Raw genomic sequence first — 13350 nt, 5'->3', positions numbered from 1 at the left:
TGTTAAGTGAATATCTGTAAGTAGGATTGTTCCTACTTCACAGAAGTCGTCAGTGGATAAGGCAGTGGTGTTGATCAGAGTTAAAGTAAGTCAGAGCAATTGAGGGTTTTTTCTGGCTTTTCATCCTGTGAGTTTTGCAGAGCACAGAGTTCATCGCCCGCACACCACCACTGTCACGTCTTGTCAGTGATGCTTCATACAGCTTTTAAGTAAACTAAACTAACTAAAAATAAAATTAGATTTTATGATAGGAAACTTTTATGGCGACTGATATCCTGTATTTCTAATGGGTATATGGTCTAGACAGACTAAATTAGGTTAAATAAAATAATAATTGATATTTTCCCTCATATCTCCCTGTAACCTAATGCACATGAGCTCTTTGTCTTTGAATTTGGGGGGTTTCCAAACCAGAGTTGATCGTGTCACTGTTTTTGAAACTCTGGGAGCCTGGAGGAAAGAAAATCTATTCAGTTTATCCATTCTGTTTGAAAAATTTGTCTTTAGATGATCCTCTTTGAAGATTTTCTTTCCCATTAAAGCTTTTGAACAGAGAATCATGTTTTCGAACTTTCGAGCTTCTACTTTCGAACGTGGAGGAAATAAACTTTCAGAGAAAATCCACTCTATAATGCTTGTTGTGGGTATGAGTCCCCTGGCTGACTTAGGTTCCTGGGCTCCCACATGGATCTTAATCTTCTGATGATCCCTCACTCTCACCACCTTTTACAGTCTCAGTGATGTGTGACGCACGGTGCTTGGTGGAAATCGGGGTGTGATCTCTGATAGGTCCCTGGACAAGAGGAATTTAAAGATTATGTTATAGAATGAAGGGCTCCCAGTTGTCGCGACCCTCAGCAGAGTGCGAGCACTCCCGGCGCTCAGACGGAAAGCGTGTATTCACACTAAGCTTTTCTTCAAAAAGAGTGAACTTGAGGTTCTCAGGTGGATGAGAAAGGACCCCTGTGTAGAGTTTGCCTGGTCTTCCTGCTGTAATGGCTCTTCTGGTCGGTGGGAGTGTGGACTGACGGAGAAGGCCTGCTTCCTTCTCCCTTCCCCTTCTGTGAGCCTCGGCGCAAACCCGACGGCAGCATCTGTGCTTACTGGGAGGAAATTACTCAGATTAGTTTAAGCTTTATAGTCTCCACTCGTGTTTCAAGCCCTCCTCAAAAAAAGTCCTCATTTACACCTCAGTGTCTTTTTCACACCTTATGGTTAAAGATTTTATTTATCTTGATCTCATTACTTTGTCCCTGTAGTGATGATCCAGAAATTGTACTCTTGGCAGGAACATTAAAAATGCATATCAGAGTGGTCCATGCAAAAATTATTGAAACAGTGCTGTAAAAGAAAATACTGCGTGGCCTGGATAATTTGTGAATATGTTTATAGTCATTCTGAAGGACCTCATATAGGCTCGTCAGAATTGGTTGACAGTATCCAGGGAGCTAAGCCTGGGTAGACAGTGACATTCTTAGCAGACTTAGGGCCATAAAGTTAGCATCCATTGTCACACCAAGTATCTGAAGTCAGAGGAAGTCTGGGAGCCTTACAGAGCGTTACAAGTGCTCTTTCTCTCTCTCTCTTTTTTCTTTTTTTTTTTGGCCACGACATGCTGGGATCTTAGTTCCCTGACCAGGGATCGAACCCATGCCCCCTGCAGTGGAAGCTCGGAGTCTTAACCACTGGACCGCCAGGGAAGACCCCACACATGCATTTTAGAGTGCTTTTTTCCATTAAACTTGAACATTGGTTGGTATCCAAGAGGTGTTCCTAAGTTATGTCTGGCTCATCTGTGTTTTAGTCCATTTGGAAAGTTGATTCCCATATCTTTGGGTTGTAGGCACCTACTGTTTATTCTGTTAAAAATGGGGTTTTTAGACTTACCAGAGGCTGAAGTCGCCAGATTAACCCTAAGAATTAGAATGGATTTCAGCATCTTTAGCGGTAATTCTGCAGGTGTGAAGTGTTTGCTTGTGATTTAATCACTTAATAAATGCTTTAGAAAGAATGTGGCGGCTTTTTCGGTGGTCTTGCGAAAATTCTCCTTTCCTGAGTGAAATGATAGGTGCCGTAAGGTTGTATCAGTAACTGAAGCTTAAAATAAGGGTGTAATAAGAAAGAGTTAAGAATCTAAGAATTCAGTAAGGTAGCGTAAATTAAAAATACAAAAAATTAAAATATAAAAACCAATAGCCTTCATATACACAAACAGTAAAAGGTTAGAGAATATAATGGTGTTTTTTTAAAAACCCTTTACAATAGCAACAAAAAGATTAAATACTTAGGAATAAAATTAACAGGAAACGTGCAAAAACCTATTAGGGGAAACTTTTTAAACATTCCTGAGAGCCTTAAAAGCAGACATGAAATGGAAAGGTGTGCGCTGTCCTTGGATAGCACAGCTCAGCATTCTAGATGAGTGAGAAGGGTTGATTCTGAAGTTCATAGAAACATAAGCTTGGAAGAAATAGCTCCAAAAACACCAAAAAAGGAAAACTGTGAGGAGGGACTAGTTCTACAAGACATTAAAACATTATGTAAAGCCTCTATAATTAAAATAAGCAGTGTGGCACTGGCACGCAAATAGGCAAATAGAACTGTGGAATAAAAAAGAAAGTCCAGAAGTAGACACGAGTAACTATGGAAATGTAGTATTGATAAAGGTGGCATCTCAGATCATTGGGGTAAAGATGGACCTTTTAATAAAGGTGCTGGGACAGTTGGGTGGCCATTTGGAATTAGATCAGTATCTCACACCAGACAAAAAATTAGCTTCAAATGATTAGGAATCTAAATATTGAAAACATGAAACCATAAAAGTTTTAGAAGAAAGTATGGGTGAATTTTTCTTTATCCTTGGCATAAAGAAAGGCTTTCTAACTATGACTCAAAATCCGGAGGCAGTAAAAGGTTGATAAATTTGACTACATTAAAATTTTAATTTTCATGACAAAAAACACCATATAAAAAGTCAGTACCAACAAAACAAAATTATACCTAGGCCTATCATATTCAAACTGCAGAAGACCAAAGACAAAGAGAATATCTTAAAAGGAGTGAAAATAGTGCCTTACCCATAGAGGAACAAGAATTAACAATTGGGCTTCCCTGGTGGCGCAGTGGTTGAGAGTCCGCCTGCCGATGCAGGGGACGCAGGTTCGTGACTCGGTCCGGGAAGATCCCACATGCCGCGGAGCGGCTGCGCCCGTGAGCCGTGGCCGCTGAGCCTGCGCGTCCGGAGCCTGTGCTCCACAACGGGAGAGGCCACAACAGTGAGAGGCCCGCGTACCGCAAAAAAATAAAATTAAATTAAAAAAGAATTAACAATTACATTGGACCGCTCTTCAGAAGCCATATAAGCGAGAGAAGAGTGGAGTGAGATATCTCAAGTGAGGATAGAAAAATATTACCACCTAGAATTCTGTATCCACTGAAATCAGCCTTCAAAACTGAAGCATTAAGACTTTCTCAGACAAACAAAAATTGAGGGACTTCATTACTAGCAGACCTGCCCTGCAAGACATGTGAACAGGAGTTCCTGAGGGAGAAGGGAAATTATACAGTAGAAACTTAGATCTCAAAACAAGCTCAGAAGAAATAAATAGAGATGAAAATTTAAGTCAGAAGACAGCTGACAAAGTGAGAGAAATTTTCACAGCATATACCACAGACAAAAGGATAATATCCTTAATATATAAAGAACTCTTAAAAATTGAGAAACAAAGGACCAAAACCTCAATAGAAAAATGAGGGGGTGGGGCATGGACAGAGAACTCACCCCTCCTCCTAAGTGTCATTAAAAAGGCACTCAAACACACACAAATAGTTTAAAGTCCCTCATGATTTAGAGAAATACAAATTAAACAACATTAAGATATCATTTCTCCTCTATCAGACTAGCAAAAATTTTAAAGCACATTCTGTTGGTGAGGTTGTAGAGAAACACTTCTTTTTTTTAACTTATTTATTTATTTATTTATTTTTGGCTGCGTTGGGTCTTCGTTGCTGCGCGCGGGCTTTCTTTAGTTGCAGTGAGCCGGGGCTACCCTTCATTGCGGTGCGTGGGCTTCTCATTGTGGTGGCTTCTCTTTGTCGCAGAGTATCGGCTCTAGGCGTGCAGGCTTCAGTAGTTGTGGCATGTGGGCTCAGTAGCTGTGGCTTGCAGGCTCTAGAGCACAGGCTCAGTAGTTGTGGTGCACAGGCTTAGTTGCTCTGCGGCATGTGGGATCTTCCCGGACCAGGGCTCGAACCCCTGTCCCCTGCATTGGCAGGCAGATTCTTAACCACTGTGCCACCAGGGAAGTCCTGGAGAAACACTCCTTAACAGTGCTAGTGGGAATGCACATTGGTGCAGTCCTTCTGGAGGGAAATTTGGCCACACCTGACAACACTACAAACACACTTTTGACCCAGCAGTCCCAGTTCTGGGAATCTACCCTGAAGATACACATTTAACAATATAAAAATACATGCTGCACACTATTATTTACTGCAACATTGTTTATAAAAGCAAAATAATTGAAAGCAGTCTAGCTGCCCATATGTAGGAAAATGGCTGGAAAAAGTATGTGTATCCATACAGTGGTATATTATGCAGCCGTAAAAAAAGAATAAGGAATCTTGAGGAACTGTTTTGGAATGGTTTCCAGATTATAATGTTAACTGAAAAAAAGCAAAGTGCAAAAGAGTATAATACACTACTTTTCATGTAAACAAGAGGATACAAGAAAATACACATGTATCTGCTTGTTTATGCAAAAGAAATACCGAAAAGACAAACCAGAAACTGATTGGTTATCTATGTGGAGCGGCTGGGGAGAGGATGGAAGGAAGTTGTTAGGGATGAGGAGGGAGCATATGCCTTCTTGTGTAGCTTTAACTCTGAGAATCATAATATAGTTTTACATACCCCCCAAAATAAGTAAATAATTAAAATCAAACAATGGAAGGGTACAATTAGTAACACATGAACCTAACTGTATTACAGATGAACAGTGTAACTACTACTAGGTGTTGTGGGAGGAAAGAACTAACCTAAGTAACTTTGGAAAACAGTATTTTGGTTTTTTGTTTTTTAAATTTTGTTTATCTTTGGCTGCGTTGGGTCTTCGTTACTGCTCACGGGCTTTCTCTAGTTGTGAACAGGGGCTACTCTTCATTGCGGTGCCTGGGCTTCTCATTGCGGTGGCTTCTCTTGTTGCAGAGCATGGGCTCTAGGTGCACGGGCTTCAGTAGTTGCGACGTGCAGGCTCAGTAGTTATGATGCATGGGCTTAGTTGCTCCGCGGCATGTGGGATCTTCCTGGACCAGGGCTCGAACCCGTGTACCCTGCATTGGCAGGAGGATTCTTAACCACTGCACCACCAGGGAAGTCCCTGGAAAATAGTATTTTGACTGTATATTGTAAGACTCAAGTCAAAAAGGACTGTACACAAAAATTATACTCCAGTTAATATATCTGTTTTCCACAAGTGTTAATAGTTCTGTAATTAGTTTCTGTGTATACTAAGATTGAACAAATAAGTAATTTTATTGTAGATAATGAGAGCCAGATTTATCACTATCAGAGAAAGCATTACAAATAAGGAGGACAAGCAGAGTGAACCTTGAGATATTGGATTGGCATTTGAGTTATCAGTAGATAGATGGATGGATTGGCAGGCGGATGGACAGACAGATGTATGTGTAAGCATGGGTTAGTATGCATACATGTGTGTCGTAGTGCTGTTCTCTGAGAGGGCCTAGGAGCAGTGACATCCCAGAAACAGTGAGCACACCTAGCGCCCAGATCTTGATTTCTAAATAGCATTCTCCACTAAAAAGCACCAGGGCTCCTTGGAGGAAAAGTTGATTCCAGGGTTTAGGCAGAGAAAATACAAGGTGAGCCTAGAATATATCCTGTGATAACAGAATATAAGGAAGGGCTTGAAAAACGATGGGAGCATGTGGAAAGGCCTGCAAGAAGGTGTGCTAGCGACCACAGTGGAACAGCTGAGCAACAGAACAAATAATGAGAATGTTGGGTTAAAACTCATGAAGTGAAATGAATAAGCATGAGTCCACACGGGTCGAAATAAATAAAGGAGACAGGACAGTGCTTCCTTACAAAAGAATTGCAAGTAATTAGTAAGTGTAAAGAGAATAAGAAATACAAAAGCACCACAGGACAAACAACACAGTAATAATTGTTGCAGGCAGGATCCACAGATGGGTGCTAAAATCAATCAGTGAGTGTTTGAAGAGAAACAGGATATGAACATAATCTCTAAGTATCTCTCTGAAGATTTTTGTCATTTGTAAAGGGAAAGACAGTACCTTTACAGTGGAAAATCCAGCAGACCGCACATTACCAAGTGGTCATGGTTAACATTACCAATAAGAAAATTTATCAACATTATAATACGCTAAGGACACAGCATCACTTCCCTGATATTCTTGCCAAAAATGAATAACCTCAATCTGATCATGAGGAGACGTCAGTCGAATGAACATCAAGATGTGTTCTACGAAATACTGACCGTTACTTATCAAAAGTGGTCGGGTCATAAAAGACAAGGAAAGAATAGGACTGTCACGCATTGGAGGAAACTGCTTTAAGTCTAAAAATTATTTCAAAGTTAAACATTAAAAAAAATAGGCATAGGGATTTCCCTGGTGGCGCAGTGGTTAAGAATCTGCCTGCCAATGCAGGGTACACGGGTTTGAGCCCTGTTCCGGGAAGATCCCACGTGCCACGGAGCAACTAAGCCCGTGCACCACAACTACTGATCCTGCGCTCTAGAGCCCGTGAGCCGTAACTACTGAGCCCACCTGCCACAACTACTGAAGCCCGCCTGCTTAGAGCCCGTGCTCCACGACAAGAGAAGCCACCACAATGAGAAGCCTCAGCACTGCAGTGAAGAGTAGCCCCCTCACCGCAACTAGAGAAAGCCCGCGCGCAGCAATGAAGACCCAACGCAGCCAATAATTAATTAATTTTAAAAAATAGGCATAGGGGCTTCCCTGGTGGCGCAGTGGTTAAGAATCCACCTGCCAATGCAGGGGACACGGGTTCGAGCCCTGGTCCGGGAAGATCCCACATGCTGCAGAGCTCCTAAGCCTGTGCGCCACAACTACTGAGCCTGCACTCTGGAGCCTGTGAGCCACAACTACTGAGTCCACACGCCACAACTACTGAAGCCTGCGCGCCTAGAGCCCATGCTCCGCAACAAGAGAAGCCACTGCAATGAGAAGCCCTCGCACCACAACAAAGAGTAGCCCCCGCTCACCGCAACTAGAGAAAGCACACGCGCAGCAACAAAGACCCAACGCAGCCAAAAATAAATAAATAAATAACATTAAAAAAATAGAGCAACCCAAATACAAAAGAGAACAATATGAAGGAAAACATTTAAAAAGAAATAGGCATAGATTATTTTCAGTAGTTTTTCACCTGCTTACCTGGATAAGCCTTGAACATGGAACATTGCCTGGAACAACTTTTTCCTGATATTAAGCTTTTGTATTGCATAAATACCCTTTGGATGGCTATTTCAGTGGAATCTAGTTATGATAGTTAGCACTTACCATGGAAAGTAACTTTAGTTACATCGATAAGAAAGCCAAACAGTGTACTCATGATGGGCAATAAAAATAATAGGACAACAACTGGTTTTTTTTTTTCTTGTGATGAAAACTTTTAAGATCTAGTCTCAGCAACTTTTCAGATATGCAACACGGTATTATTAACTGTAGTTGACATGCTACATGTTACTTCCCCATGACTTATTTATTTTATAACTGGAAATTTATACCTTTTGACTCTCTTCACCCATTTTGCCCACCCCCCCATCTCCAGCTTCTGGCAACCACCAGTGTGTTCTCTGCGTCTGTGAGCTTGTTTGTTTTGTTTTGTTTTGTTTGTTTGTTTTAAATTCCACATGTAAGTAAGACCATATGGTATTTGTCTTTCTCTGACTGACAGACTTTACTTAGCATAATGCCCTCAAGGTCCATCCGTAGTGTTGTAAGTGGCAAGACTTCATTCTTCTTTATGGTTGACTAATATCCTATTTTGTGTGTGTGTGTGTGTATCTGTACTCACATACATACATACCACGTACATATTCTTTATCCGTTCACCTATCGGTGGACACTTGGGTTGTTTCCACATCTTGGCTATTGTAAATAGTACTGCGATGAACATGAGGTGCATATATCTTTTTGAGTTAGTGTTTTCATTTTCTTTGGATAAACACCCAGAAGTGGAATTGCTGCCTTAAATGGTAGCTCTATTTTTAATTTTTAGGGGAACCTCCATACTGTTTTCCATAGTGGCTGCACCATTTTGCATTTCCACCAACAATGCACAAAGGTTCCCTTTTCTCCACATTCTTGTCAACACTTGTTATCGCTTATCCTTTTTAAAAAAAAAATTTATTTACTTATTTGGTTGTGCTGGGTGTTAGTTGTGGCAGGCAGGCTCCTTAATTGTGGCTCCAGGGCTACTTAGTTGTGGCATGCGAACTCTTAGTTATGGCATGCATGTGGGATCTAGTTCCCTGACCAGGGATCGAACCTGCACCCCCTGTCTTATCCCCTGCAGGGAAGTCCCGTTATTGCTTATCTTTTTGATAATAGCCATTGTGACAGGTGTGAGTTTATCTCATTGTGATTTTGATTTGCATTTCCCTGATAATTAGTGTTGTTCAGCATCTTTTTCATGTGTCTGTTGGCCATCTCTAGGTCTTTAGAACAGTGTATATTCAGGTCCTCTGCCCATTTTAAAATCCAGTTGTTTTACTTGCTATTGAATTGTATGAGTTCTTCATATATTCTGTATATTAAACCCTTAATAGATACATGATTTACAAATATGTTCTCCCATTCGGTAGGTTGCTTTTGTATTTGGTTGATGGTTTCCTTTGTTGTGCAGAGCTTTTTAGTTTGATGTAGCCCCACTTGTTTTTGTTTTTGTTGCCTTTAATCTTGGTGTCAAATGAAAAAAAAATCACCAAAACCAATGTCAAGGAACTTACTGCCTATGGTTCCTTCAAGCAGTTTTATGATTTCAGGTCTTTTACATTCCAATCTTTAATCCATTTTGAATTGATTTTTGTGTATGTTGTGAGATAGTGGTCCGGTTTCATTCTTTTGCATGTGGCTGTTCAGTTTTCCCAGCACCATTTGTTGAAGGGTCTCTCCCTTCCCCATTGTATATTTTTGGCTCCTTTGTCATAAATTAATTGATCATGTATGTGTGGGTTTATTTTTACGCTCTCTGTTCTCTTCCATTGATCTGTATGTCTGTTTCTATGCCAATACCACACTGGTTTGATTACTACCGTTTTGTAATACAATTTAAAATCGGGGAGCGTGATGCCTCTAACTTTATTCTTTCTCAGGATTGCTTTGGCCGTTTGGGTCATTTGTGGTTCCATGCTGATTTTAGAATTGTTTGTTCTGTTTCTGTGGAAAGCGCCATTGGAATTTGGATAGGGATTGCCACGGCAGCTCAGGGCCCAGGCTTTAAACCCACTGATCATAGCTCTCAAGTCGGATGGTGAGCCTGTTGTAACCTGTGCACCTGCCACGACCAAGCAGTTCTGAAAGCTGCTGTCCATTCTCAAAAAAGTGCTGTCCGGTAGGAAGAATGTGAGTCACATGAACGTTTTAATCATCTAGTAGCTAAAGGGTAAAAAAGAAACAGGTAAAATTCATTTTTAATACTGTAATCATTTAACCAAATGTATGCAGTGTATTATTTCAATATGTAATCGATATAAACTTTACTAAAATATTCCACAGTATTTTGTTTCATACTGCGTTTGCAGTCTGGTGCATGTCTTACATTTCCAGCACGTGTCAGTTCTCGGAGGCCGCGTTTCGGGTCCTTAGTAGCCACTTGTAGCTGATGGCTGCCATATTGGATCACGCAGCCCTGGAAGGCAAGATGCGAAAGTCAGGGTGCGCTCTTGGCCTTACATTCTGCTTCCTCTTTTCACAAATATATATTTGATAATTTACTCCTTTGCAAGTATAAATTAGATCTAAATTCAAACTTTTTTTCTTGTGGTAAAATACACTTAATATAAAGTTTATCATCTTAACCTTCTTGAAGTGCACAGTTCAGTGGTATTAAATACATTCACGTTGTTGTACAGCCCTCACTGCCAACCATCCCCATTTCTTCCTGTAAAACTGAAACTCTATACTCGTTAAGCAGTAACTTTCCAATTCCCCGTCCCCCAGCCTCTGGCAGTCACCATTCTACTCTCTGCCTTTATGATTTTCACTACTGTAAGTACCTCATGTAAGTGGGTACGTACGTACTTGTCTTTTTGTGACTGGCTTGTTCCCCTTCGTGTACTGTCCTCAGGGTTCATCCATTAAAGCAGTTGTTTTAGCCTATTGCAGAATTTCCTTCCTTTTAAAGGCTGAGTAATATTCCATTGTACATATAGACCACATTTTGCTTATCCATTCATCTGTTGATGGTCGCTTGGGTTGCTTCCACATTTTAGCTATTATGAAATATGCTGCTGTGAACATGGCACACAAATAAATATCTCTTCAAGACAGTGCTTGCATTTCTTTCGGGTATATACCCATAAGTGGAATTTGCTGGATCATATGGTAATTCTATTTAAAAATTTTTAAGGAGCCACCACTGTACTGTTCTCCACAGTGGCTGTACCCTTTTGCATTCTCACTAACAGTGCACAAGGGTTCCAGTTTCTCCACATCCTCTCCAATGGCAGTTTTCTGTTTTTTTGATGGTAGCCATCCTAATGTATGTGAGGTGGTACCTCAGTTTTGCTTTTCATTTCCCTAATGATTAGTGATGTTGAGCATCTTTTCATGTGCTTATTGGCCTTCATAAATCTTTGGAGAAATGTCTGTTCAAGTCTTATGCTCATCATTTAATTGGGGCATTTTGTTGTTGTTGAGTGGTAGAATTTCTTTATATAACTGGATGTTAGTGGCTTATTACATACCTATTTGCAAGTTTTCCCGTTCTGTGGGTAGCTGCTTTTATGCTGTTATAGTGTCCTATGATGCACAACATTTTTTAATTTTCATGAAGCCTAGTTTTTCTTTTGTTACCCGTGCCTTTGGCGTCACATCCAAGAAATGATTGCCAAATCTAATGTCATGATGTCACGAAGCTTTTGTCCTATGTTTTCTTCCAAGAGTTTCATTGTTTTAGGCCTTATTAGGTCCTTGACCCATTTTGAGTTAATTTTTGTTATGGTGTGAGGTAAGGGTCCAGCTTACTCCTTTCGCACATGGATATCCAGTTGTCCCAGCACCGTCTGTTGAAAAGACTGTTCTTTCCGCACTGAGTGATCTATTCCATCGATCTGTACGACCGTCTTTATGTCAGTACCGCACTGTATTGATGGCTATAGATTTGTGTGAGTCCTCCAGTTCTGGTCTTTTTCAAGACTGTTTTGGCTATTTGGGGTCCCTTGAGATTCCATATGAATTTCAGCATGGGTTTTTCTGTTTCTGCAAAAATCCAATCATTGGGATTTTGATAGGGATTACATTGAAGGATCTAAATTTTAATTTGGGAGTCAGAGTTGTTTGTAGCCTCCCAATATGCATTTCGAGATTACTACTTACGTTGCTTGTTAGAAACTGCTCACTTACAACAGTTGTAATTTTAGGACTAAGCCTGTGAAGGCCAGATTTTCTTAGACCTAATCATCTCTTCTTTGGTGGTGTACATCTGGACAACTCCTGAAGTCTCACCTTTTAATTTTCCTTTGGGGTTAGATAGCAGCGGTTTTTGGTTAGATACTACGTGCATCGCTACCTTGGAAGGCGGAGACGGCTGTGCAGCGGTTGGAGGAAGTGAGAGGTGCTGGACTGTTCATCGCGAGCAGCCCTGCCCTGCTTCTCTTGCTTAGAGGAGCCAATCTGAGCAGTCATCAGCACTCTTGGAGCCACTGAATCCTCTGAAATCTTTCCTGTTGGCATCAGGGTTAGAGCTCAGTAAACCACTATGGCGTTCCTGGGTGCTCTTGGACTCACAATAGACTTTTCCCTTCCAGAATTTGGTGTTCACCTGGCAGAGCTGACCGTAGATCCTCAGGGGGCATTGGCGATCCGTCAGGTAAGTCGAGACTGATTGGCCCAGTTTATAAGTAATTTCCCTTTACTTGGTGAAACTTTCTTATGGGAAAGTGAAAGAATAAGGCCACTTTATAAATAACTTAGAATTTTATACCAGATTTAGATAGACTTCAGATGAATATATCGGGCCGTGTGTACGATTTGTATGTGTGAAGAGAGTCTTTTTCTTGCTGTGCTACTTGGCTTACTCTTTTCACAGCTGGCATCAGTCATCTTGAAGCAGTACGTGGAGACTCACTGGTGTGCCCAGTCGGAGAGGTTCAGGCCTCCTGAGACCACAGAAAGGGTGAGGAGAGGTACTCGACTTGTCTGCCTGTGGAGATGGTGAGGGCCGTTCTCTGACCACAAGGAGCTATCAGAAGGCCATGGAGTGACTGGTAGCTGGCATTGCAGGAGCCATGCTACAGATGAGAGAGCTCGAGTGCCAGGCGGACCTGGGTGCAGATGCCAGTTTGCCTTTTACTAGCTATGAAATACTCAAAAAGTATTTTAACTTCTAAGCTTCAATTTCCTAAATATCAAAAATTCCAACTTTAAAGAGTTGTTTGAGGGTTACATGAAATAATGTTTCTAGTTAGTCCAGTGCTGTGCAACCGTGCTGGGCCCCCAAGAAATTGTGAGGTAGAAGGTCTGGAGCAGCGCTGTCCATTGGAGCTTCCTGCGTCATGGAAACATTCTGTGTCTGTGCTGTCCAGTACAGCTGCTGGTCACCTGTGGGTGCTGAGCTCCTAAAAGGTGGCTAGGGCAGCTGATGTGCTGAATTGTTAACTTCATTTAATTTTAATTAATTTACATTGAAATGGCTGCATGTAGCTGGTGGCTACCATAATGGACAGCATAAGTTTAGAGACCATAGTTAGACTCTCTGGATGAATTACTTGTCCAGTTGGCCTATTGGAGTTTTCCATAGATATGCAGTGTCTTGTACACATTGCTTTTCCAGCATATGAACTGGATAGGACTCTGCCTCTCACTTACAACCTGGTCTAATGGCAGGTGGGCTTTTCTCCTCTCCAGGCAAAAATTGTCATCCGGGAGCTATTGCCCAATGGCTTAAGAGAGTCGATAAGCAAGGTGCGCTCCAGCGTGGCCTATGCGGTGTCAGCCATCGCTCACTGGGACTGGCCCGAAGCCTGGCCCCAGCTCTTCAACCTGCTCATGGGGATGCTGGTGAGCGGAGACTTAAACGCAGTCCACGGCGCCATGCGAGTGCTTACAGGTATTGGA

At 41.5% G+C, this 13350-nt stretch overlaps 1 protein-coding gene across 3 annotated transcripts in view; it reads left to right on the top strand.

Annotated features, from left to right (window-relative positions):
* The window catches only part of IPO9 (importin 9), a 46160-nt gene that overhangs the window by 4938 nt on the left and 27872 nt on the right, over positions 1-13350 (top strand). For all 3 annotated transcript variants that reach the window (XM_079913858.1, XM_079913856.1, XM_079913857.1), the window contains 3 exons: positions 12042-12103; positions 12323-12409; positions 13141-13342. In XM_079913858.1, the coding sequence (XP_079769984.1) occupies positions 12042-12103; positions 12323-12409; positions 13141-13342 (351 nt within the window). The remainder of the gene's footprint in view (positions 1-12041; positions 12104-12322; positions 12410-13140; positions 13343-13350) is intronic.

This window comes from Stenella coeruleoalba (genome assembly GCF_951394435.1).
Source record: "Stenella coeruleoalba genome assembly, chromosome: 1".
NCBI classification, from domain to species: domain Eukaryota; kingdom Metazoa; phylum Chordata; class Mammalia; order Artiodactyla; family Delphinidae; genus Stenella; species Stenella coeruleoalba.
This window is presented reverse-complemented; position numbering and strand designations above follow the sequence as displayed.